At 39.6% G+C, this 27,449-nt stretch overlaps 1 protein-coding gene across 1 annotated transcript in view; it reads left to right on the forward strand.

Annotated features, from left to right (window-relative positions):
• The window catches only part of NAV2 (neuron navigator 2), a gene marked incomplete in the record, with an annotated part of 642,501 nt that overhangs the window by 516,034 nt on the left and 99,018 nt on the right, over positions 1-27,449 (forward strand). Inside the window, 3 exon segments of the mRNA XM_034769789.1 lie at positions 2,433-2,541; positions 4,562-4,951; positions 23,615-23,737. Of these exon segments, the coding sequence (XP_034625680.1) occupies positions 2,433-2,541; positions 4,562-4,951; positions 23,615-23,737 (622 nt within the window).

Genomic DNA, 27,449 nt, shown 5'->3' on the forward strand with positions numbered 1-27,449 from the left:
TTAATGTCTTAAGTGTAGTCTAATTGGATATTTTCAATGAAAGTCAATATAATGTCTTCTAAAGAGCTTACAACTGATCTCTGAATATGACTTTCTCTTTTGAAAAACATTATCACAATTTAATTTTGTGAGTCTCCAAGCAAACAACTTTAACAGCTTTTACCTCAGCTAAGCCTCTTATCTGTGCTCTTAATAGCTTATCTAGATCTTGCCTTCATATTTACAGAAGAAATAATCTGTGGAAAGAGCACTTTTATCAGCCATAGTCCTAGAAATATTATTTTTAAATGTTCTTTAGTGTTGCAATAATTTGCAGACTAATGAGTGTATAAAAATGTTTACATCCCAGAGACTCTATGGCTGAGAGAATTGAGCTCTATTGGGTTTCTATTTCCAATCTTGTCAGGTCAGTAGTGATGAAGCCACTGATGGTTAGGTGGCCTATGTGAAATGCATTATTAGTGTCACTCTGGATCCCAGAGACAGCTGTCCACATCATGGAAAAACATCACTAACATGGATGATAATTGGCCCCTTGTTATCTATCTCAGAAAGGCCAAGGACTGGACGAATATGAAACTACTTTCTTTTCCCTAGAAATGATACCTACAAGTCAGAGCTGAGGCACATTGATGGGGCATCATGGGACATTTGCACTGATGCCTTGGGGGTCTTCATCCTCCAGGGCTAGCAATTTGGCACCTTACACAAGCACTAAATTTACTTCAAGGGTTGAGAGAAGCTTTCTTAAAGAGCAGCAACTGTTTGGAGACTGTTTTCAGTCTTTAAAATTAAAATTTCTGATTTAAGTAATGTGTAGATTCTCATCTGAACTAACCATTTTGTGGATTAGTTCAACTTCATGGGAGTTTTTAGGGAAGAAGGCTTCACTTAAAGAACATGCAAGAGTATCAAGACTACAGTATTATCAAAAATAGCTAAATTTCGGATATGAAGCATTTTGCTATTTAGCTGTAAACCTTTTGAATGAGCTCATTCCCTGCTGTGAAGTGGGCCTAGCTAGTTAGCAGGGTTTTTTTTTCTTTCTTCTACATCCTGTGTGGAGATTTTCTAGTTCAGTTATGTTCCATGCTGACAGCAAGCACCTTGGTATCACTAACAATCGTAAGTCACTTCTTTTTAACACCCAAGGAGCTTTTAAGTAGATAAAATATAGCTGAGCTAGCAGTGAAGTGGTTTTTAATCAATTACAGAGAACAAGTAAGCAACAGAGGCCACTAGGAGGTTTTATAAAATGGAAGTAGATTCCTTTTCTGGTCCAAAAACAGGTAATATGCTGTTTCAAATGGACCATATTAGGGAATGCCTTACGAATTTCTTTAGGGAAATAAAAATGGCAAAGAATCCTTATGCAAAGCAAAAAAACTAGTTGTTATGGCCTTGAGGATTTAAGTAACCTATCAATGTGTTCTCGACTATTGCTGGTCTAATTTGGAAGGTTTCTATACTGTTATACAATATTTCACTACTGGAACATGAATCATGCTGATCTGAATGTGTTACAGCCTGCAAGGGAAATTAATTTGAGTTCCTACCAAAAAAACAGAACAAAACTTTCTCTGTATCATAATGCATTCTGGTGACCATACCTGCTCTGTAAAGCTCATTTACATGAATGAAATAGCAGGATGAAGCTGGGCAGGCAACTGCATTTGCTGGAATACCTGGTACATCATTCAGCTGTGGAGCAATTAATAGACATGGTTTAGTTCGTTCCCAAAACAGCAGCTTTCTAATAATCAATTTGATTTATTTAAAATGAGAAAAGGATATCTACTGTGATTATAACCTTGCAAAGAACAGGCTTTATCAAGTACATGTTCATCATGCCAGTCAGGGCCGGCTGCAGGGTTTTGGCCGCCCCAAGCAGCCAAAAAAAAAAAAAAAAGTCGCAATTGCGATCTGCGGCGGCAATTCGGCGGAAGGTCCTTCACTCCGAGCAGGAGTGAGGGACCGGCTGCCGAATAGCTGGACCTGCCGCCCCTCTCCGGAGTGGCCGCCCCAAGCACCTGCTTGCCAAGCTGGTACCTGGAGCCGGCCCTGATGCCAGTATGGGGGATGGAGTGGGCTGCCATATGCTCTAACCATTCTGGCTATTAAGCGAAAGTGTACCTGGGAGATTTGAGTAAAGTCCAATACAAAAATATTTGATTACTTTATGGTTCAAAGAAAGCCCATGAAATGAAGTTAACAATGCAGCGCTATTCCTCAGTCTGGCCAAGGCAATGGAAAGCTCCTTTCAGCAGTGAATGAAATCCTACATCATATTTAGTGTAGGATTGGATATTAAATAATGTAAAGGCAGGGATTTGTGTTTGACTCAGAGCCGTGAAGAGATGATAGTGCATGTCTTGGCTCTTGCTAATTAATGTGGGCTAGATCTTTCCTTCTAAAGGTCTGTTATTTCATAGGGGAGGATCCAGAAACTCGACGATTGCGAACTGTCAAAAACATTGCTGATCTTCGACAGAACTTAGAGGAGACCATGTCCAGCTTACGGGGAACCCAGGTCTCTCACAGGTAGTGGCATGAATTGCTTCTTTATTGAACAGTGAAATAACTGTGTTCTTATAGTACCTGTCCCGACTCTGGCTGGGTTGTGCCCTTGCAAAAATTATTAACACTGACAATGGAGGAAATTAAGTTGGCTAAGCATTTACTGTGCTTTTTTCTTTTATTGAAAGCACAGATTCTGATCCTTGTTTAGTATTTATAAAGATTTATGAAGAGTAAGCAGTGGTGGTTCAGGGAACAGGACGGTTGGATATAGAAACACAGTCATAGAAAGAGCAATGCGTGTTAAGTGCATTAGGTGGTGGTTGAATAGAATTGTGCAAAGGTTACCATTTAAAATGTTACTTTGGTTTACTTATGAGTGACTTTAATGCATTTCCCTCCCCAGATCTATAATATGCTGTTTAAACAAGCAGGTGAACTGTGTTTGACCTATTTGATAAAGTGCATAACTTGAATTCCTAACTGGTCTTTGAACAAACAAAGCTTTATAATATTATTAGTGATGTGAATGTACAATTTTTTTAGTAAAGCAGTATTTAGAAATCTCCAGTAATATTTAAAATATGCTCAAGATAAGCAAAAGCTGTGATTACATTTGAACATTCTATGAGCTGTTGTTTTAAGTGCTCAACAAGAGGCTTAGGAGAATATGATGTTTGGCCGCATGAAGGGCCTGATCCTGTGAGGTGCTCAGCTCCCTCAATTTCAGTTGACTAATGATGCTGAACCCTTCATACGATGAAGCCCTAAATGAGCTCAGCAGATGAAGGTTTGTATTTTGGCTAAACCTGTGCCAGTGCTTCCACAGATGAACTCCCAGTGCATCTGTTTTCCTTTTAAAGTCTCGATTAAAGTGACAGCTCATTATGATTTAATTACTGTAGCCACAGGATACTTAAGCCTGCTCATGGTTCCACAGGAATTATCATGCTGCGAGTAGCCTGAGCCCATTTAGTCCATTTTAGCCAGAGTCCAGTAACAGTATGTATATTCAGCCAGAAAGGAAATCAGGGTTGGTTGGTTTGGTTTGGGAGAGGGAAGCTGCAGCTCTTGAAGAGGAGAAAATAGCCTATACTAGCATTTGTCATTGAAGGGAAGCAATATACTCGTCTATACAGGCATGAAGAATATAGTGTATATTTGAGCCTTAGAAAATGTATTTAGTGGTCATGAGGTGAAATTGAAAATCAACGTACTGTGTAAATCAGGGGTCGGCAACCTCTGGCATGCGGCTCACTAGGGTAAGCACTCTGGAGGGCCAGGCCAGTTTGTTTACCTGCTGCGTCGCCAGGTTAGGCCGATCGCGGCTCCCACTGGCCGTGGTATGCCGCTCCAGGCCAATGGGGGCGGCGGGAAGCCGCAGGAAGCCACGGCCAGCACGTCCCTTGGCCTGCACCAAGGTGCTTACCCTGGTGAGCCGCATGCCAGAGGTTGCTGACCCCTGGTGTAAATAGATACAAAATTCTTAAGTTTGGAAAAACATATGAAATTAGTCTAATTTTTATATAACTATTTTTTCCTTTAAGTCTTCATTGAGAGAGGCAGAAGGATTGTTAGCTATCTTGAGCATCTCCAAACTGATAGGGTATTTTGTGAATGCAGCTAGGAAGTAAAGTGGTCTTTTTATCAGCTTAAGCCTCCTGCATGGAATGGTGACAGCATCAATTATGGGTTAGGTTTGACTGAAAGAGGAAAAGTTGTGCTTGGATACTGGGAGGAATCCATGCCAAAAATGAATAAACAAATAAATAAATAACCCCCTCTCTTTCTACTCCCTTCCCCAACACAACACTGATGGCCTGGCTAGGGAGAACCTTTATTTTTAAAGTAGTGTTGTTAAGGTGTGTAAAATACATGAAGAGATTTGTTTTAGGCAAATGCTGTTAAGTGTGTCACCTGCAGTTGATACCTTTGCCACTATTTGGAAGTTACATTCTTTTGTGATGTATGCAGTGGCATCACCTGAACTCTAATGGTTCTATACCATGTCAGTGAAGACTAAATCAATTGGTTTTTTTTTAAGCACATTGGAGACCACGTTTGACACCAATGTCACTACTGAAATAAGTGGTCGCAGTATTCTCAGCTTGACTGGAAGACCAACGCCTTTATCGTGGAGACTTGGGCAGTCCAGCCCCCGCCTTCAGGCAGGTGATGCTCCATCAATGGGAAATGGGTATCCTCCAAGAGCCAATGCCAGCCGTTTCATCAACGCTGAGTCTGGGCGTTATATGTATTCAGCACCTTTGAGGAGACAGCTAGCATCCCGCGGTAGTAACGTTTGTCACATGGACATCTCAGAGAAGGGTGGTGATGAGATAGATCTTGAAACCATCAGCATGGATGCCACTGGCTATATGAGCGATGGCGATGTTCTGGGCAAGAATATAAGGACTGATGACATTACGAGTGGGTAAGTAAAAGTCATTTGGATCTTCATGCACAATGGAACTGTGCATTTTTCAGTCTTATACTGTTGCTTTAAATGGGTCAATTTAAATGGCTACTTAAAGGTAGCAAAGAGATTGTGCCCATTGTTAATGAGAATTTGGAGCACAAGCTCCCAGCCACACTTGAATGAGTGGTGGCTAGAGTCTTACTCATGTTGTCTCTTTCTTCCTTTCACACTTAAATCAGAAGTTTCTGTGATTAGTTCTGAATAGCTGAATCTCTTGAATCTACCAGCCTGACCTAGAACTCTTATAGGAAGAGCCTTTTCCATGGAATTTTGGTACCTAAGGTCTAGACAGAAACGAAACCTCAAATTGTTAGACGTGTTTGAAAATGGTGGGGGGTAAAATCCCAACTTTTTTCAAAAATTTTAGTTTGGAAAAACATATAAAATTAGTCTAATCTTTATATAGTTGAGTTGTAATCAAAATTTCAGGTGAAGAAAAAGAAAGGATTTGTATTTTAAGTGAATTAGACATATTTCTAGTAAATGTTGAAAAGTATGTATGTAACATAGGTTCTTCTCTCTGGCGCCATTTTCAGGAAAGCATCCGTATACAGCAAATCACTTAATCATATGCTTAATTTTTCTTGAAGTCAGTGGGATTTTATCACATGATTAAAGTAAGGCATGTTTTAGTGTATTCCTGAAAAAGAACATACTCATGGACATGCTTAAATGCTTTCCTGAATTAGGGTCAGTGGTTGTCAGATGTTTGCTGCAATGTTCATTGTCCCCACAAGATGGTGAAAATGTTGCATTTTTTACATTGCAACTGAAAGTATTTGCTGCGTGTCCCAGTGATTTCTCTGAACTTGCAGTAGAAAGTCTGTGTGTTTTCAGCAGCAAAGAGTCCTGTGGCACCTTATAGACTAACAGATGTATAGGAGCATGAGCTTTCGTGGGTGAATACCCACTTCTTCGGATGCATCCGAAGTCAATATTTTAGCATTTCTTTGGCTGGGAAACTCATTTTTATGTAAATTCATCAGCACTTGATTTATGTTACAAAACTCAAAATCATTGATCTGAAAATGATAATTTTTTTATAACTAGTCTTTTTCTTTTTTTGGCAACATTACATCCTTTTTTTAATCTTTAACATTTTAGTATTGTTTATAGTAGCAATGACTTTGTCAGAAGATTTAGAGCCTCTTACTGAAACAGAAAGCTAGAATCCAGCTGTTTGCCAATATGCAACCATTATTATGAAACAAGGTTCAGCAAATTTAACCACAGAGGACCCTGGAAACCTCCAATTGACTCTGTTCTACCAGAGAGTTTGGAAGTTTTGCTTACATTTTCTTTTTTCCTTTAGGGATCATATACTAAAGAATCCAATGGGAAAGCTGTTTGGAGGAGATGTAGTAAATTCTCTATTTTATATAAGGAACTACTAGTTGCTAGTGTACAAAGACACACATTCCTAAAATCATCCATGTTTACACAAAATAAAGCAGCTTATGCCTTTGTTTTGCAGTGTTTATTGTGCTAAAAGTTATCACTCTTTCTTCAAGACAAACGACCTTCACCCAAAACTAGATTTGTAAAATTGACGGGAAGAGAAAGAAAACGATTTTGACTATTGCTGTGGTCATTATAAAAGACGTAGTGCAAGATCTGTGTGGGTTCTAGATAGTGAATGTAATTTGAAGGGAAGGGCTGGTTTTAGCTATATAACTGAGAGAAGTTTGTTCTCATATGGTAAAATACCCCCGTATAGAGGGAAGACCAACTCACCACCTTAGTCCCACTTGGGCCCTATTTTGAGAATTTAATTGGTGTATGGGTCTAGTACTGGCCATCTGAACATCTCATCTGTAGCAGTCATGGATTATGATAGGAGTGGACAGTAACAAGTTTAAGGCAAAAACATTTATTCTCTCAGATTATGCCTGCTGAAAAGGAGGGTAGGCCTGTCCAGTGAAAAAGAATGACCTTGGTAGAACTATAGTTTTCTCTATCTTTACCACCTTTTTTCACAATATTAATAAGCCTGTCTGCAGAGATCTGTCGTATGTTCTGAACCATGCGTATAAGGCTACTGTGTGTGGCTCCATCTAATGTTTTGCTCAGGAAGTTCATTTCTTTATCTGAACTGAAAATTGTCCTCAGCAGAATCATAAGATGATATTTCCAGCTTCAGTACCTCACATTCTAGAAGTTCATCTTACAAACAAGGATGTAATTATGAAAGGCACAGAAAAAAGAGTTTAAGGTCCCGGATGTACATTTCCAGAGACACTAGTGACTGTATAGATCTCCACATTTCATTTTTTATTTTGTACTAATTGGTCACCCGGCACTATATAGCAGTGAACCTGCTGAAGTTCAAAAATATAACACTAGCCTTTAAAATATTGAATAACAATCTAGAATGGAGCTCACAATGCAATACACATGAAATAATAAAATAGATTAAAATTTGGTTTTACCAAGCATTTCTCTCATTTCAGGTATCTCAACATAGTAAGTACCAGTGGTAGCATAACTGCATAGGCCGGTAGAGCAACCATTATGTACTCAGCAAGAGCTTACCTGTAGTATTGTATATTAGAGCCTATTTAATTGAGGGAGACAGAATATGAGACAGGACTCTTATCTGCTACAATTTTTCAAAAGTACTCTGGGATCATTGCCTTTTACTTGGACAGCCAACCAAAGACTGATAGAAAGGACCTCAGTTTCAAGCATAGGATCAGAAGCATGGCTGTATATAAATGGCATTTTTCTTTCTAACGTATATGTGTCCTTAATGTAGTGACTCATGTCTGCTGCCGTCGCTGACTAAAATGTTTTTATTTATGTGAGCACTGCAGAACCAATATAGGTATGGGAAAGTGAGCTGGACTCTTTTCTGGCCCACGTAGCATTATTTTAATGGTGAACTAAGTTCCAATGACAGAATCTTTATTACTGGTGATGTCAGAGCCAGAAAGACCAGGTTCACTTGGAGATAATTTATCGAGTTTGAGGTTTGAGCAGTTGGGGGACAAAAACCTACCATATTTACTTATAAATGCATGCACATTTGAAGTTTGAGCAGTCACAGAGAAAATTCAGTACCACACAATGCTGACTTTGGAGACATTCTTCAGAATATAATCACATGGGAAGGTTTCATCAGAAGGGAGGCAATCCTCCAATACTGCATTGAAATGACAGCCCCGGTACCAACTGGGGGACTTGAACTTCTGTCTTGGAGGTGAGGGTGTTACCTTCAGTGAACCCTACTGACACCTAATAATGCTGGATTGCTTTTGGTAAGAAAAGATTGTTTTGTAACCTCAGTGTTATGAGTCATCTTCCCTGATGTGAGTTATTCACAACAACAGAAAATGGGATAGCAGTGTATCTCAGTGTGACAAGGGTAATATAGGATCTAGAAGTGAGAGAACTTGCTTGTAAAGCCAGCATTGATGTGGTTTGCTGCACAATGGCGCTTTAAGATAAACTGGAGGACAAATGAGCTCAATATTTTCCTAAGTTATGCTACAGAATGTAGAAAACAGCACAAAAAGGCATTTATAGCATGAATAGCCCTTTATTAGTTGGTATACATTTCACTTTGTCATTTTCAAAATTGCTGCAATGCTGTAGTTTGAAAAACCTTGGATCCGTGTTTTTATTGGCAAACTGATAGGAAAGGAAGCCAAAATATTTGTTACAGCCAAAATAAATCATTTTAGCCCTTGGTTCCTGAGGTTTTCTTTTAAATGCACCAGGTCATGGGAAGTTCCATTTTTCCTGCCTTCCAGTTCTGTTCAGGAAGGGTTCTGGCAGAAATTAGTATTGATTTCATAAGGTTAGAAAGAGTGCCATTCCTTATGGCCTGATCCAGCAGAAAAACATCTGTGGTCTCCCAAACCTTTGCTAACCTAGGAAGACCACAGGTGCTGGATCTGCAGCAGGCTGACCCATCCAGGTGAGAAATTGACTTCTTCTGGAAACCAAAAAGTTGACCAAACAAAGCAGCAGCGGATAACTTGAATTTTCCTGGAGCAGCAAGCAAACAAGATCCTGTATCACACTCCCTGGTTTATTAACTCCTATTGGCTGTATAGATCCAGGCTTTTACAGGCCTTGATGTGAAATAATTCATTCCCCCTAGGTGGGCTTGGAATCATGTAACCTATCTACTTCAAAACCAAAGCAGTAGTTTTAGGGAGACTTTTAACCTCCCCCAGATCTGAAGAGTGCTGCTAACTGAAAAGGGCTTGTGACCTGATGTGAGGATCCACAAGTCTTGAACCCAGGTCCGCGAGCAGTCTTGGCATCCCAACCACCATCTGGCAGTTTGCTAGTGACTGGTGAGCGATGTGGCACTGCCCAGGGGAATCCTGATTGTACAAGCGCCCGGTCCTACCAATTGGTCCGGCTGCACTATTTAAGCCAGAAGGCGACACAGGAAGTTGTCTGTGCATCTGAGTGAATTCCTGTCTGGCTGCTACATAGGACCCTGCCTTCTTGCTTGACTCCTGAGCTCTGCTTTCCTGACTTGTCCCTGATTCCCTACCTGTTGCCATTTCTTGCCTTCCTGTCTTGTTCCTGATCCCTGCCCTGGTCTCTGACTCTGACCCTTGGCTTGACTCCTGACTCCAATTCCAGCTCTGACCCTTGGCTTGACTCCTGATTCTCACTCTGGCCCTGATCCTTGACTTAACTTCTGGCTCTGAGCTTTGGCCTAACTCCTACTCTAACCACCCAAGTCCTGGTTGTGACACCCCCAGCCTCCCCTTGATTTTGGTTTACTTGTCAAGAAAGGGCAATTTACTCTAATCTCCCTTTTGCTAGGATGCTCATTTTCCTTCCATATATTTATGTATGAATTTATTTATGTGGTTGTACACATGCACACACATATTGGGAGGTGATCCCTCTTTGCTTATTTGAGGCTTTGTGGTTTCTAATGATTTTCCTACAAGGATTGTGAAGTGAGGATGTAGAGCTGAAGTGGAGAGAGATTCAAAGGGAGAGCAGGTTGGGGCAGTTTGGGAATTCAGGCTTTCTCATGGCCTACTGTCACCAGAATTAAACAGGGCCACAGATGGGGAATTGGGAATGGCATTTTAGCTAGCAGATTGTCTATCTGGTGCAGGATCCTTGGAAGAGATGTACCCACATAAACTACATAGACCAAAGCAATCACTGAAGCTGAATTTTATCACAAGCTGAATTTTAATACTCTGTGGCTATAGTACAGCAGATAAGAGTGCCTTACTAGAGAAGTGAGAGGATGGATTTGCTTAGGTGTTGAGTAACGTGAACAAGATTTTTATGTGACTCTGACGCCTCTATTGATTGATATTGCAATATGCTCTCATTGCCTATCTAGTTATTGTCTGGAAGGCATCTTAGATTCTGAAGTTATTTTCCATTTGCACGTGGCTTGTCAGTCCTTCATTAGGGTCGAGATGAGCACATTTATTGGAAAAGGAAAAGAAGGGTTTATATATTTCACAAGAAGTAAGAAACAAGTTCTTGCTAATAATGGTTGCTTTCTTACCTGTTCTCCGTAAAAATGATTGCTGCTACAGATTGCTGCTCATGAGAAGTAAGGAGAGGTGAGCTGGTGAAGATTAAAATAAGAACCTATTTGACTTGCACATTATTTGAAGTTAAGTTGTCTCTCTTTCCTCAGTATTTTTCACTGTTTGTGTGGCTGTGTAATTTTCAGTTTCTGATGGCACTAGAAGCATAGGTGCTGCCATTTAGCATGAGAAGCCTGTTCCAGCACTGTATGATTTAAGAAGATCTACATTCAAACTTTTTGTTGTGTATCCATTCTGCCATTCTGAACCTTTTGCTTTCTACATCTCAGTATGTGTACATGCTAGTTAAACTGACTCCCTGAATCCCTGGTCTACATTACAAATGTATGTCATGTTACTTCTTACTTACTATTTTCCACACCCCTGAGCGACACTGTTATACTGACCTAGCCCTCGGTATAGACAGTGCTATGACAAGCCCTAAGCCTTAAAATTCACTTCTTCTGAAAAAAACCATCAGTGTTGAATTGGCAGCAGCAAAAATGCCGTCACTCTTCCAGTAAATTTAATAACCAAAACCCTGTGCTCTAAAGGCCCAATCCAAATGCCCCTGAAATCAATATTAGTCTTTCCTTTGACTTCAGGGGCCGTAAGGTGGAATTGTCCTCTGGGTCACACCACACATTTTGGTTCTGGTTTGTGCCATATCTATGCAAACTATGAAAGCACTCAAGGATGGGACCATGTCTTTCTTTGTATCTTTTACAGAGCTGAGCCCACTGCTGCCACTCAACAAATAATAAATAATGATGATAAGAAGATGGAGTATTAGCCATCAAAATCCTGCATCCAAACACGCCTCATCATTGGGGTGTTTAAAATACAAATATGGATCAAGGCCCAAATTTTGAAGCCTGGGCCAAATTGCAATGTTATGGCCCATTCAGTACAAGATAAACTTCGTAACCTTTCTCATATCCATGCTCTGTACCTTGATTGATTCAAATTAATTTCAGTGGTTTGGTCATTTCATTAGGCACTGCAGATTAAATGGTTTAGCATGCATGATAGGACTTGATCTAAGTATGAATAATGAATGAAGTTGAAAACTACAGATACCATATATGGCTGCAATACTCCATGATGAATAATCATTAGAATGTAATTTGTTATATTTTCTCTTTCTCTGAATGTGCTATTTGTTTGAACTTTCTTCTGTCTTGTAGGAACAGGCTTCTTACATTTTGATCCTTTTAATACTGTAGCACAGTAAATACTGTGAGGGTAGGTAGTTGTTTGATTTCTTTATTTTTACCTATGCTAGCCCCAGGAGTTCTAAGTAGACTCAGAACAACTCAGTCTGCTATCAGTGACCTTTATGAAATGGCATGAGGAAATTCTGACTTCTGACTCCTCAGAGAACTGTTGTGATATCCAGCTTTGGATGTAGGGAATTGTGGCTATCCCTGTGTTGTAAAAATGAAAAGACCAAAAATAAGGTAATATTGAAATATAAAGTAAATCATGCCCTGAGAGCCATGCCTAAAAAGCAAAAGAAAATATTACATTAAAAAAGCTATTCTGAGTGTTAATATTACCCATTTAAGCATGCAAGTCAGCAAATGTCAAAGTTAATGTTTCACACTCAACATTAACTGTGTCTCTTGTGAATAACAACACAGTTTTTAATAAGTTATGACTAACTACTTCACATGTAATACAATTGGATATCATAGAGCTTTTTCTACAACTCTAGAGCTCCATCCCAGAGGCCTGAAGGCATAGTGCTTACCAACAATAGATCCTTAAGATATGACTACACTGCAAAGAAAAACCTGCATCACTGAGTTTCAGAACCTGGGTCAATTGACTTGGGCTTGCGGCATGTAAACAGGCTTGACTTGGTCTCATGGGACTTGAGCTGTGGGGATAACAATGACAGTGTAAATATTCCTGCTAGGTCTGCAGACTGGGGTCTGAGACCTCCTTTCTGGGTTTCAGAATCTAGGCTCCAGCCCAAGCCCAAATATCTGCACTGCCATTATTAGCCCCGCAGCTCAAGTCCCATGACCCAAGTCAATTGACCTGGGCTCTGAGGTTCAGTGTGGGGATGTGTTGGGTGGTTTTTTTCGTAGTGTAGACGTACCCTTAGAAATAATGGGACTACACATTTTAGTACATTTTAGGAAGTACTATACCAAGTCATAAATGTTTGCAGGATCCAGACCCTTAAATAACTTAGTTGGAGTTACACGACTGCACAACAGTCAGGAGTAGGAATGTCTTAGCCAGTGACAGCCAGAAAATCCCTTATTATGGGAGAGGGGGAAGAAGCCCACTGGGTAACACTGTAGCACCTGGCTTTCAACGCCCACGTGGGTTTTCTGCTTCTTCTCTCTCTGGTCCCTGGTCAGAGTGAAGGAGTGGGGAGAGCAAGAGGGAGGATATCTCAGATCTTTCCCAGTTACCCTCAGATTGGCACTATGCCATAAAACCCGAGTCTCCGGGTTTCTCCAAAACCCACCCACACCAACGTTCCCAGGGACCCCCAGCCCCTCAGCAATTCCTCTTTCAGACTCGCCCATACCCAATGGCTTTGCCAGGACCTTTGGCTGTGCTAGCAAGCCCATAAGCCACGGCCTTCAACTCCCTTCCCCAAGCCTCATTTGATTCTGACCTGTTTGGGAAATAGTTTCCTACATGCCCAGCAGGTTCCTGGGGGCAGGGGGAAATCAATTACTTTGTTCTTGGCATTAAGAAAAGTCACATATGGAGCTGCACAAAATTTGTCAGGTGGGAATGGGTTACTCTTCTGGAAGGGCATGGGGGGGAGCGGAGAGGGGGTTCATAGTCCTATCCAAGAATGCCACAAGGTTGCTTTGCCTTCTTTACAGCTAGGACTGAGCAGGTTGCTACTTACGCAGGATATTTCTACACTTTAAACGCTACAGCAGTGCAGCTGTACAGCTTCACTGTGGACACTATCTATGCCAACGGGAGGGTTTCTCCCATCTGTTTAGGTAATTCACCTCCCCAAGAGGCAGTAGCTAGGTCGACAGAAGAATTATAGTGAAGTCCAGGCCTCAGGCACCCGTCATGCCATAGGTGGCTATGACATGGCAGCTGCCTGAATGAGGCTGCCAGGGGAACTCCTCTCCTACCAGCACTTCTGGGAGCACATCATCTAATGTCCAGGCTCCTATTCTCAGAAGGCTACTCCAGCAGCGCCCATAAGAGACAGAGACCCAATGTGTTGCTGTGCTGAATGGGAGCCCTGAACAGCTGCTCTCCATGCCAATGCCTGCTTACAATGCCCAACACAGTTGGGAGTTGAAGAGTCTGGAGTCCCCCTCCTTCAACAAATGCCATGATTATTCTCAACAGTCAATGAAGGAGTTGTATTGATGGATTTATATAAGGAGGAGAGAGAGAATGGAATAGTTGTTTGTTTTGTTCCCAAGGTCAGGGTGGAATGTATAAGGAACAGTATTTTACCCAGGGTGTGTCACATTTATCACCAACTGAGGTGGAATTTTTGTGTATGGATTTTGGTGGCGCATCACTGTTGTGGAAGAATGAAGGGAAGAGGTGAGGCTGCTGGGATCTCATTGTGATATTTTGTCTGGACTGTGTACATTTTTTCTAGACTGTGTATAACAGCCCTGATTCTTAGATTTTTTAGATCATCCACTCTATTGTAAATAGTGGGGAATCCTTCCTCTCACTCTTCTGTGTCCTGTATCACCTTCCCAAATCCAGCTCACCCCACCCTTGCAGCTCCCCCACAGCTGGGCTTCTTCCCCACCACCCTATAAGGACTGAGAGGGCTATCCGCTGTAGTGTTTAGGCTTTGAAAAGGTGAAGGGAAGTGGAAAGTGATAATCAGCTGCAAATGTGAATGAAGCAACACCAGAATGGAAAAACAGAATGGGCAAAAAGAACAGAAAAGAGATCCATTGTGATTCATGGTGGGGCAGCCCTCTGGGTCACTTGCATCAACTGAGACCTATAACATCAAATGACATTTGCTATTGTGGGCTGCTCCTTGGTACAAGAAGAAAATGAAAGGCAATTACCTTCCTACCCTTTATGTTTTTTCTGTAAAAAAACCCTGTCTGCATACACATGTAGACACCAGAGCAGGGATTGAACTGAGGACCTTCTGCACCAAAAATATAGGTTTACCATTTGAGCTAAAGGACACCTCATTTAGCCGTAAGAAAGGAGTAAACTGTAGGACCAGCCACTAGAGGGCGATACAATCACATACACTAAACCAGAGGATTACAACTCCCCATAATTTACAGTTTAGATTGTTTGCATTGAAGAATTGGATACTAACACAATTTGAAATGCAATTACTTGTTTCTTTCTAATTGTCTTTTCCCTGTTTTTGAAGAAACAGCACTGCCGTGATTTTTTTTTGTATATATTTTTCTTCAAAAGTAGCTGCTTTTCCTGATACCATTAAAAGGGAGAGCTGGATAGTGGGTCAATGTATTTAATCTTGTCATTTATATTATAGTGGCTTAGGTTTGAATAGATGAATTAGCTTCAAAGATGAATTCTTGGCAAACTCCTTCCCTGCGCAGCTTACAATCTAAAGCAGAATTGGCAACAGGAGGCTGTATCAGTGTCTGAAATGTTTGCCTAATGTCCAGTATGGGAACCAGGATTTTGAACCAGGACAAGCATGTGCATTTAAAAAAAAAATTTTTAAGATCCTCTGACCCCAAGAGAGCCCTGCAGAAATAGTGACAAATGGACTCATTTTAGTAAAGGCCTAGTGCTACTGTTAGTGTGACAATTATCAAAACTCCCACTAACTTTGGTTGTGCAGGATTGGACCTTAAATAAGCAACTGTGGCTATAAAGCATATAGAACATACCACTCATATCTGAGATCTAATCTAATACAACAGTAAGCACCATATCTCTTACAGGAGATGATGTGCTTGATACCCATTATTCTAGCAAAGGAAAGATCTCTTTACTGTAGAATATCACCAGCACAGCTGTGAACTTTATAATAAAGTGTGAACCCAGGAGACCAGGCAAGCAGAAATATTCTTAGGCCTCAGCTGAAGTGACCAAAAATTGTTACCATGTGGCGGCTGTTCCATGGCGTATGAGAAATGTGTCCCAGTGGAGAAGTATCCTGGAGAAGTATGCATTTCACAGAAACCACCTCCCCATGTTAGTGGCTTTCCCAGCGGAAAGGGTCAAGATTAAATTGTCATGGAGAATGAGCCCTCCAGGGGGAGCTGCTGCTTCCACTGCTACTGATATAAGTATATTGCATTTACCTGGTTTCTCAAACTAAGCTGTGAAATTCACTCATGAGATTTTATTAAAAGAAATTGCCTTTCTCACCTATCTCTTAGATGGCTATCTTCTTCTTCGCAACCCCAAACAATGATTGCTATTCCAGAGAATGCAAGGCATGGCTGGGGGCAGAGGGGTTATTCTATACTAGGGCTTGTCTCCCTCCTCCCCCCTCCCCCACACCCAAAGTCCATCTGTTTTGCGCAATCTAATTAGATGTAAAGTGAAGTGCACACTGGGTATGAATTGATGTGAACCTGAAAGGAAATATTTGGATTGCATGTTGAGTATTTTGGCCTTGTGACAACAGAACCATACTGAAAAAGCTCAGGACCTGAGCACATTCCTGAATGCCTTTGCTGAATTGTTGAAATGTATGTGAATCAAAACTTGGAATTTAAACCAGAGACAAAATCCAAGCTGACCTTGATTGGCTGGTTATTTATTTATTTATTTTTTAATTTAAAGGCAGGCTTTGTGGGCAGGGTGCATGTTCCACCCTTCGGCTAGAAAGATAAAATGCTGAGCTGATGGTTGGCAGTGGCAGGATGATGGGTGGTCAGGCAAGATTGATAGGTGACAAGAATTTGGCAAAAAGTGAGAGACAAGCTTATGGTCCAGAATATTGTCAGAACAAAAAAGGCAAACCCAAATTATACTAAACTGAGAAGTTTCTGGTTAGCAGTGGTCCTTCAGTCAGTCGAGCAGCAATAATGATATTTAGTTTAGTCATATTTTAAGACGATTTCCTGGTTTTATCAACAGGCATATTTTGATCACATTTATCATACTTTGTGAGCAGTAGTAGAGATGTGCTGTTTACACACATCAAAGCTTTAATGTACTTTGTTCTTGTCTAACTAACCACATTGACTGGTTGTTGCAGCACTGACACTTAGCAATTAGTAATACCCATGACACTGTAACTGAAGCCTAGAAGAGTAAATGTTTGTATTGCCTGATTGGAAACCTTGAGATGACCAATCTTTTGGATTCACTATCCTGTCTGGACTTTGATTTACTTGAGATGATGAATTTAATTTTATTACTGAGGCAAAAAAGTCCTTGGAATGTCAGATTGTATGTTGAAGCCTAGAATATCCCTTAGGCTGTATATACTGTACTCACAATTTGAGAATTCTGCTCTCCTGGCTATCTGTTTTGAAATTTAGCAGCAAAGTTGAATAAGTATGAGAGTTGTCAGATGTGTAGCCATAAGCATGCTGTTGGTGCTCTGTATACATGGGCAAGTACAGAGTGCATACAAAAGTCAAGTGACTTGGCCTGCTAAGTAAGACTTTGGTTGATCTGTGGTATAACTTGATCCTGTTTTCTGTATGTGCACTTAGGGAAGGGGGAAAAATCACTTAGGCATCAGAAACATCTTAAAAATATTGAACTTGGAAGGATACGCTACACCATACAAAGTTTCAGGGGCACTTACAGGGGTGTATAGTTGGCAAAACAAGAGAGCAATTCAAAGATCTAAATTGCCAAGGGAACTCAAAAACAGTTGAAACAGAAGAGAGCAGGGCACTTTTTTTCTTTTGCCTAGAAAGTATCATGTATTGTTTTGTTTCCATTTGTGCCATGTACTTTTAATACACTATTAAGGATGCCTGTGTAAACAACACCTGTGTAGTCGAGAGGCACAAGTGTGGAAAATTAATTGTATTTCCTTGTTGTTAAAAAGTAAAAATACTGAGATGAGTCCTGAGGGATAATCCACAGAAGGCAGATAAGCTCCTTATTATCAGTGCTTCATTGTCCAGTGTAGTTGTTAACCTTGTTAAAGCTTGGCTGTTAAATTCTCCTGAGGAACTAAAATTTACACATCTTCATAAAAAGTCAGTGTTTGGGGGCCTCTGGTGGTTGTTACTGAAATGCCAGAAAAGTTCCTGAACTTATGTCATTTAAACTTTTGTTCATTTAGATATTTAAAGAGCGTTTGACATTGAATGTGTTAGCACGGTACTTCTGATGCAGTAGTCTAATAAGGCAATTTAATATATTGTCTTGTAAAGACAAGTAAAAAAATTAAACAATATTAGAAGCACTATGTGCAAGCATACTGGAGACACTCTATCACAACGGAATAAGGAAACTTTCCCTGGGCTGATGGACACAGCGAGTATTGTGGATGAGTTGTGGTTAGTCTGAGGCTGGCTGAAGATGAAAAAACATCATCTTAGGTGTAAGAACCCATTGCCACCCACCAATAGGTGATGACTGGGGACACGCTAACAGCAGCCATGGCACTGAACTAAAGGGTAGGTTAACCTTCACAGCATCAAAGAGAAACATATTTATGTAGTTGCTTATCAGGAGTTGTACGGGGAACATGAAGACCAAAATACATGTGAGAGAGAAAATCCTTCCTTAGGCTATTCTAGCATCCTGCATTTCTGCTTTGGAGGTACATCTGTTAGATCCCTTAGTCAACACAGTGGGTGAGGCTTAATGCTCTTCCTCATCACTAAATATGCATTTCACAATATATTATAATGTTATTAAATACAACCCCTTGACACTGGCTGACACAAATCCGAGCTGCTATTACCAGGTGCTTAAAAGTAGTGAATTGTGATGTATCAGGACAAGACTAGATCAATGTCAGTGGTAGCATAGGCATTCAATTTCTTCTTGCCCAGCTGAGGCAAGAGTATGAGAGAGCCTGCATTCCACTCCCTTGGACAGAGTGTTGTGAATTTGTTTCAGAGCCTTTCATCTGTACAGCCCAACGTGCAGTCCAACCTGTTGTAAGTAACCAATGAAGGCATGACAAATGCTTAACAGAGGTAGACAGGTACTTAATAATAAGGTGTAGGATTGGCCCCTAAATTATGATAGGAAGCAGTTACAGCCAATAGTAAGTGTTTGCAGAGTTAGGCTCTTAATGGTATTTATGCTTCATAAGAACACTTCTGTAGGCCTGCCTTTCTTCTTAATTTCCCTAATATCTTTACATATGGGGGGAAGGGGTCTTATAGCCAGTTGGCTCCTCTGTTTCCTCTCCCCCGCAGCCAACCTATAGGAGACAGAGAAACCCACTTCCCCATTCCTCCATGCACAATATAGGAGATGGGGCCCTCTCCAGCTCCCCCATTTGGCCCCAGTTTGGAGTTAAGGCATCACTTCTTTTAGTCCAACCAAATTTCTCCCTAACTAGGGGAGGGGCACCCACATACTTAGATAGAATTTATGTATAATAGCATTCCAGCTGTAAAACTTTTAATTCTACCAGCTGTGCTACTTATTTGACAATGTTAAATAAAACTCCTGTCTATCTAATATTTAAGAAAACAAACCCATTATGCCATTTTTTATAGAGCGAGGTGAGACTACATAATTTGTAGCTGTTATAAGATTTGAGTTCACATATTTTCTTTTCGCCACACTTTAGTTTTCCTTAAAAAAAATAAAAAGTAGTAATAAAACCTGCACACATCCTTATCAAAGATGTTGAGCACCTGCAGCTCCATCGACTTATATTGGGTTTATGGATGCGCAGCGCTTCTGAAAGTCTGTCCATGAAAAGCTATTATTTGTGCCAGATGGCACAAGTACAGAATTATCTGACTGTATCTGATTGCTGCACATATATACAGAGGGTGAACTTCTGGCCTCATTGAAATCAACAGGAGTTTTTCCATTGACCGGGATTTCACCCAGAGTCTGCATATTAAGATTAGTTAGTGTATGTAGTGTGTATGCACAATATCATAATTTTCAACTAGTATCACATCTATTTTAGCTTAAAAAAATCTTGGAAATTAGTTTATGTTATTTAAAAGGATTAGTTATATGCCAGATGATGATGACAAACGCAGACCTAAAAGCTACATTTTCGAAGTGTGTAACAGGTACAATCACAATAATGTTTCTGCATTTGAGATGCAAATTGGTCATTGCATGTGCAAACAAGTAGTGCAATTAGCTGATTTGCATATGCAGATGTGAGTTTTTGCAACATGCCTGTAGTATGAACATTTAATGATATGGTCTTACATAATTAGAGTGGTATACTTTTTTCTATCTTTTTTTCTTCTTCTGTGATTGGCTATGAATAAAATTTGCTCTTCCATTTTAAGGATTTTATGAGTTTCTGACAAACAGAATGGAAGACCTGATGTAAGCTATGCTCTAGCAGTTCCGGAGGAACAGTTATAATTCTTTTAAGCCTCCTTGTTTATTAAATTTGGAGAAAAGAATTGTATCTTATCCCTGTAGACTCTGGAGAACTGAGAATAGCCTTGTCCCTAGATTTACTAGCTTAGCAACCTCTTTGTAAAACTCCCAACAGGGACTCTTCTGTTGTTCTTGAAAAGGCCCAGTACAGACCTATATAGCTAAATCACATGTAGTGCAGGGTTTTTAATTTTTTTTAACCTTCCTGTCTCATGTAATTGTAATAATTGAGTCTGGCTGCACAGTCAGCTAGGTTTGTTACCAGAGACATTGTGACAGAAATTATACAAAAGTGAAAAGATGGAGCCAGGGCTGTCTGCATCATGATTTTTTCCCTCTAATCCATGGATATATTATGAGTTTAAGACTAGATTGGCTGTTCTTTCTTCTTGTGAGCAAAAATAGGCCCCAGTAAGAAAAATCAGTAATTGGCTTTGGTCCTTTTAAAACAGAGGAAAGATCCTAGGGGTTTGGATATAATTTTGGTGTTGTACCACTATTTCCTTAAGAGTGACAAAAGAATTGAGAGGATATAGGCATTTCAATTTACGAGTCACTAAGGTATGTTGAACTGCATGCCAAAGATATCAACTCTACCACTGTAGCTGTCATATATTTATTTGATTATAGCATTGTTAAATAGTTGTACAAATACGTACAGATATAAAGCAAGAACAAAAATATCCTGTTTTCTTTGGACTTTATGAACTTCTTTGCATGTTATTTTCCAAACGGTTTTAAAAATCTAGTTCGAATGTTTAATGTATATGCATTATTTATAAGTTAGTTGTTATTCCAGAAGAAAATTAATTGATCTATGTATTATCTTCAATCTTTGTAGTAATGTGCCATGCAAAGTGTTGTTTTGGTATTGTTGGGGATTTTTTTTTAGAGGATTGGGTATGAGATTATTGCATTTTTTTTAAATTTACCAATTTACAATTTATTTGCACTAAATAAATGCAAGATATTTTAACAAAGTTTGTGTCTGTTGAGGATATACTTTACTTGCTTTAGAGCATGAATGTTACACTCATTTAATTCAGTAAGAAGTTTAAAAAATATTTGACTTAAATTTTAAAAAGTTTCAGATCATGATTCATAATATCAATAATGAAAAATATATTGAGGGTATTTTTTTAAAAGACCGGAACATTTGGGATGAGGTGTCATCTGAGATGTTTCAGTTGTTCATTTCTCAAACTGCCTATATAAAGATGTGTTGCACTTACAGTCAGCAACTCCATTCAGTCACTTTTTTAAAGCTATTAAGAAGAAATGCTCTCCTTTTTTAAGGCAGAAAATGTCTTTTAACTATGTTACAATGAGGTAATAAATTTGTTCTGTAAGTTATTGATCTGTAAAGCTGGTTTCTAGATAAACATTCAGAGTATCTATGTCCTGAGGTTTTAAGTCCTGTTGTTCTTTTACACCCCAGAACTATATAGATACTTTGAATTGTTTATCTAGAAACTAGCTTTGCAGATCAATAACTTACAAATGAATTTTTTGCCCAATTATAGCATAGCTGAGAATGTTAAAAAACACAATTAAAGTAATGAGATCACGTATATAGAAATCTCAGTGAATATGTTTAAGGTTTATATTCTCATGCTATTCAAATACAGAGTATATGATTTTTTTGTTCATTTGTCCTGCTATATGATTATATCCTTTACCAGCATATATATACAACTGTATAGGGTGTATGTGTACAAAATACACCTACACAAGGCATATTAGTTAGGGGGTTCTGTCAACAGCAGTGCTGTTCCAGGGGGCAGGAGTTCCAAAAGAGAAGGTATTCTTTTCCTACTTCGACTTCATACTGTCCTGGGCTGACTCCAGTGAGAACACTCATATCCCATTAAGACCATAGCTGGATTATTGAAAGAAGAGGTGGTGAGATTCGTCCTCACCCTGCCATCATTTCCACAGCAGATTGTCATTTTAGGATGAAATCACAAGTCAGGCTGGTATTTTCATGCCTGCACGGAATCTCTAGACTGTTCCTATAAACCTCCAGTATAAAGCAGAAGGGATGCTTTTAGTACTTGTACTATACATACCCTGTTCCTAGTTGCACAGCAAGTTTCCTATGTTAGATTCTCTGCCGTGATCTAGAAAACAATTGGGAAATGAAAACTAAATTGGATTGCTTCTGCCCCCTTCCTCCCCATCATGACTAGGGTGGAGAAAGTAAATAAGGAAGTATTATTTACTCCTTCTCATAACGCAAGAACTAGGGATCACCAAATGAAATTAATAGGCTGCAGGTTTAAAATAAACAAAAGGAAGTATTTCTTCACACAGTGCACAGTCAACCTGTGGAACTCTGCCAGAGGATGTTGTGAAGGCCAAGACTATAACAGGGTTCAAAAAACAACTAGATAAATTCATGGAGAATAGGTCCATCAATGGCTATTAGCCAGGATGAGCAGGGATGGTGTCCCTAGCCTCTGTTTGCTAGAAGCTGGGAATAAACAACAGGGAATGGATCACTTGAAATCCTTTCTATGTTCTGTTCATTCCCTCTGGGGAACCTAGCATTGGCCACTGTTGGAAGACAGGATACTAGGCTAGATGGACCTTTGGTCTGACCCAGTATAGTCATTCTTATGACAAAACTAGATGCAAAAGGATTTCTGTTTGCCTTGTTGGCCATGCAGAAGTCCACAAAATACAGACTTATTTCATGTTATTTAATGGTCCAACATAATACATTTCAGATGGATCTCTGTTTTGTTTTATTGGACTGGACCCACTTCAGGACAAGGATGTTATAATATATGGAGATATACCTATCTCATAGAACTGGAAGGGACCCTGAAAGGTCATTGAGTCCAGCCCTCTGCCTTCACTAGCAGGACCAAGTACTGATTTTGCCCCAGATCCCTAGGTGGCTCCCTCAAGGATTGAACTCTTAAACCCTGGGTTTAGCAGGCCAATGCTCAAACCACTGAGCTGTCCCCCCATCCCCTGTCTTATTCATTTGTAAAGCTCCATATGCACACACAGTCCTTCATAAATATTTAATAATAATAATAAACCACTGAAATGTAGCCACCTCTCCGGTTGAGGAGGGTAGTTACAGACAGACAGCACAGTGCACAAAAGTGGAAGAGCAGCCACTTTTGGCCAGTGGTGCAAATCCCCTTTTTCACACAGAGTGCTATGAGATCTTTAATATAAATGTACAGCAGATAGGACCTTAGGTGGAATCCCGATCCTACTGAAATCAGTGGGAGTTTTGTGAATAATTTCAGTGTCTCCAGGATTTCACCCCCAATGTTTTAAACAACACAAAATAGCTGGGAAATGAGTGAAGAGAGCTGAAATCACAAGTCATTTAGGAATGATGCATGTGTGTTTTTAATGAAAATTGTATTCCTCCTTCTTCATATTTGTCTCATTTTGCCTGGGGGTGGAAAAGAGAAGGGGGAGGGGGCACTGAGTTCAGGGCCAGAACTCAACAAAATGACTCTGGAGTAACTGAGAGCAAAGCTTGCTCCGTCTCTGAGTACTAGGTATAAAATGGATATATGAATACCACCAAAAGTGTGGAAGTGCTTACAAATTGTTTTACTGAACATTTGATATCGTGTTTTGTTTTTTAAAGGTACATGACTGATGGTGGTTTGGGCCTATACACTCGTAGACTGAATCGGCTACCAGATGGGATGGCTGCAGTGCGGGAGACACTGCAGCGTAACACCTCACTGGGACTAGGAGATGCTGACAGGTATGCTAGTGTCAAGCAAATGCATGTTTAGATTGTGCCTTTTTACAGTGTCATAATTTGCAGCTGCTAATGCATGTTGAAATTCAGGTAAACAGCTGTGTAGTGGAATTTCAGTAGTTGACTATCTGGTTGTAAGGGCTCTAATACTGTGTACCACTTAATGTGTTAGGAAAAGGGCACAGACACAGCAGAAATTCTTTAAAATATGGTCCTCTGATTGTAATGTGGGTTTCTCAAGTGGGTTTTTGTGGACTGGAAAGAACAAAAGCATATTTTAAAAATTCTACTTTTAATACATTGGACTTGAAAAAGAAAGGCACAATTCTCTTCTCACTTTTATTGACGTAACTTCATTAACTTCAATGAGAAGAATCAAGCCCAGAGACTGGTATGAGGGCTTTGTCAGGTTATTAAAAGGAACATGATTAACTGGAGAGAAGAGAATTTAGGGAGGTTGATCCAAAAGGAAGCTTCTGCAGAAGATATGTGACGTACATAGCTGGGTTGTGATGAATAGAAAAAGCTGAGTACTTTTGCTTTGTAACCGGATTTGATTAGGACTTCCTAACCCCTCCCAACCATCGTGCTTGATGAATTTAACGTAAGCAGTTGATGTATTGGTTGAACCTAGCCTTTGCACTGAGAACATTTGCAGAAGGGCCCATGCATGGCCTCTACATTTCCATAAAGTGCCCCTAAGTAGTAGATTTTGAGCTTCACTTTTTAATCAGATTTTGAAGTTAGCAAATGTGTTTTTCACCTTTCCTGGAACATATTGTAATAGACTTCATTTGCTGTGGTTGAGATCTTCTGGTTGGTGACAACTAGATTAATAAGGGTATAATAGAGTAAAGGAGAATCTAGTATAGGAGAATCTAGGTGTGGTTTTTGAGGAGATCAGATCTGGATTACCTCCCCCTCTAATGTTTACAGCATCTGTCACACTTTCATTTGGTATGAAAATCTTCCTGAGTTCTATGTGCTAAGTCACTTGCCTGAAATCCAGCCTGCCTGTGTGTGGTTTTCTTATTTCTTACAAGAGCTTTTTATTTCAGCTTTAAATAAATTCCAGTTAGAGGAATCATGTCACATTGCAAAAGAAAAGGCAATTACTTGCTAGTAGCAACTTGTTACAGAGAAACCAAAGAACTCATTTGGTGAAAGAGCTTTCATCATCCTCATAATTAGAAACTAAGGAGAATGGGAGAGAGAAGGAGGGTGGTTATGAAAATGAATCTTATAACTTGAGTTGGAAGAAGAAACCATACAAGTACTGAAGGCTGGGTCCATGTTGCTGACTCAGGAGCAAAACAGGATCATGAGCACTAGATAGATTCCACTTCGTCCCAGATACTGTGGCTTTATTATTAATAGTTTGGTTAAAACCTTTCTAATTAGAATACAGTAGTTGTATTTATCTATTTGTCTTAAACAGAAGTTTGGTGCATTCTGCTATAGGCTAAGGCCCAGAGTTTAAAGGCATTTAGGTGTCGCTGTGCTCAGTATTGCAATGTCTAACATACCTAGGAGCCTAAATCTCAATATCAAAAGGGATTTAGGCACTTAGGAGCCAGAATCCCATGGACAGTTGATGGGAGCTAGGATCCTACATATCTAAATCCCTTCTAAAAATGAGATTAAGCTTCTAAATCAATTACGTGTTTCAACATTGAGCTCAGCAACGCGTAAATATCTTGAAAAATTTGAGTCTGAGATTTGAAAAAAGCTCCTATTCAGTCATTGAGCATTTAAAACATGAGATTAAAACCAAGGGCTTGTCACACGGGCCTTTGCTGCGTGGCAGGATGTGACCGTGCACTAGCCTGCTGCTCATTAATGTCCCATGTGAACACTGCACAGCACACTGGAAGGTCCATAGTGCACTTTGACATATTGCTGTTTGAAACGGGAGTTTGTCAAAGCCCATTACTGTACTTTCAGCGTGCTGTAGCAGTGACCACGTGGGATGTTACTGTGAGACAAGCTAAAGCACTATAGATTCACGCCCTGATATGTGATGTAGTAATGTTTTGTGTAGACAAATCCTAAATTTTAATTCATTTCTCAACTGAACTTTTACTCTAATGAAGGGTAATCTAATAAAATGATATAACAAAGGGTTAGAGTCTACTCCATCTATGAACAGAGTTAACGATTGTTCAGTTCTGCTCAAGTAGTTTACCTAGAAAATATGTATGAAGATTAAATTTAGCTCACCATAAATAGCTGTAAACTGAATACCATGAGAAAACCCAGTGTGAAAATATAGCAAATCACACCTAAATGGTTATTTAGTTAAAGAATTCCCAAAGGAGTTTTTGCAATTTGCTTACTTGTTTTACTTACTAGTGTGATCTCATGAATTGTAGATGGCTAGTAGAGAAGCTTTTGTACATTAGCTCTATTAGCATAAAACATAGCCCTCACAAGGTACATTTCCCCCTGCAGCAGGAGAGGAAATCTGAATTAGGCAGTTTAATTTAATGCTTGATTGCAAGGTTAATGGAATCATCACACAACACAGCTGAGTTTATTTACTCACTTGAAGAAAATGTGTGTGTGTGTGTGTGTGTGTGTGTGTGTGTGTGTGTGTGTGTGTGTGTGTGGAACAGACAGCATTTTTAATGCCTTTTTATTGAGTGTTTTTTTTTTTTTAAAGTTTGTAAATTAACCACCTATGGTTTCATCTCTTCCATGTTTCTGGTTTGGTGTTTACCATCTGGTTGCTTAAGTTTGTTTCACATTGTCAGAGAGGGCTGCTTGATCTAAAGCTACATTAGATTCATGCTCAAAGCTCTCAATTACTAGAGTGCACGTAGTAGAGGAGCAGAAAATGGATCTCCGAGTTGAGAAAAAAGTTCAATATATCTGCGTACAAACATTTCTTGTTTCTTTCTGTGTAGATAATTTGAGACTGACATCTAGCTAAATTACTGTATCTTCCCGAATAGCTCAGAAGACTGTATTAGTGAATGTGACTTTATCAAGAATAACTTCAAAGCTACTATTAAATATATGATAAGGAAATATCAGTACATCTGTCTTTTTTAAGCCTTAATGAATGAGTGCTTATGAAACTACCTTTGAGTATGATTAAGTTGGAATATTTCATTTTTTTACTTTAGTTTGAGATTGGAAAAATTAGAATATTTTAATATGAAAAGTAAAACAGCTAAAAGGATTTAAATCATGCTTCACCTTTGCAATGGCCAAGGTTATAGCACAGTCCAGGAACACAATTATTGAAACTGTACATTTCTGCGGTACTGTGGGAGCAGATTGAGTTTAACTGTGTCACAAGAGTGTGCCATGATGTAACAATTTCCTGCAACTCAATAGCATTTCACAGCATAGACAAGAGTCTCAACTAATCTTATGATGATTATAGACATGGGTATGGACCTAAGAGAGGCAATGCACTGTGAGATACAGGAATTAGGAGTGAAACTGAACCAGAGCAGAATAAAATCAGGGAAATATAAAACACAAATGTAGTGATGTTAATATGAAAGTTGGTCAATGGAGAGAAACCCAATATTTTTAATGCAGTCACCACTAGGGAATCTTTTGGATAAATGTGTATAACTCAGCAACATTATTTTTGTTTCACTAATACCATCTTAATTCCTCTCGCTTACACCAGTGTAACATTATCTACTTCCAAGTATCAGGGGGTAGCCGTGTTAGTCTGTATCTACAAAAACAACAAAGA

The sequence above is a fragment of the Trachemys scripta genome, chromosome 4 (assembly GCF_013100865.1).
Source record: "Trachemys scripta elegans isolate TJP31775 chromosome 4, CAS_Tse_1.0, whole genome shotgun sequence".
Classification (NCBI taxonomy): domain Eukaryota; kingdom Metazoa; phylum Chordata; order Testudines; family Emydidae; genus Trachemys; species Trachemys scripta.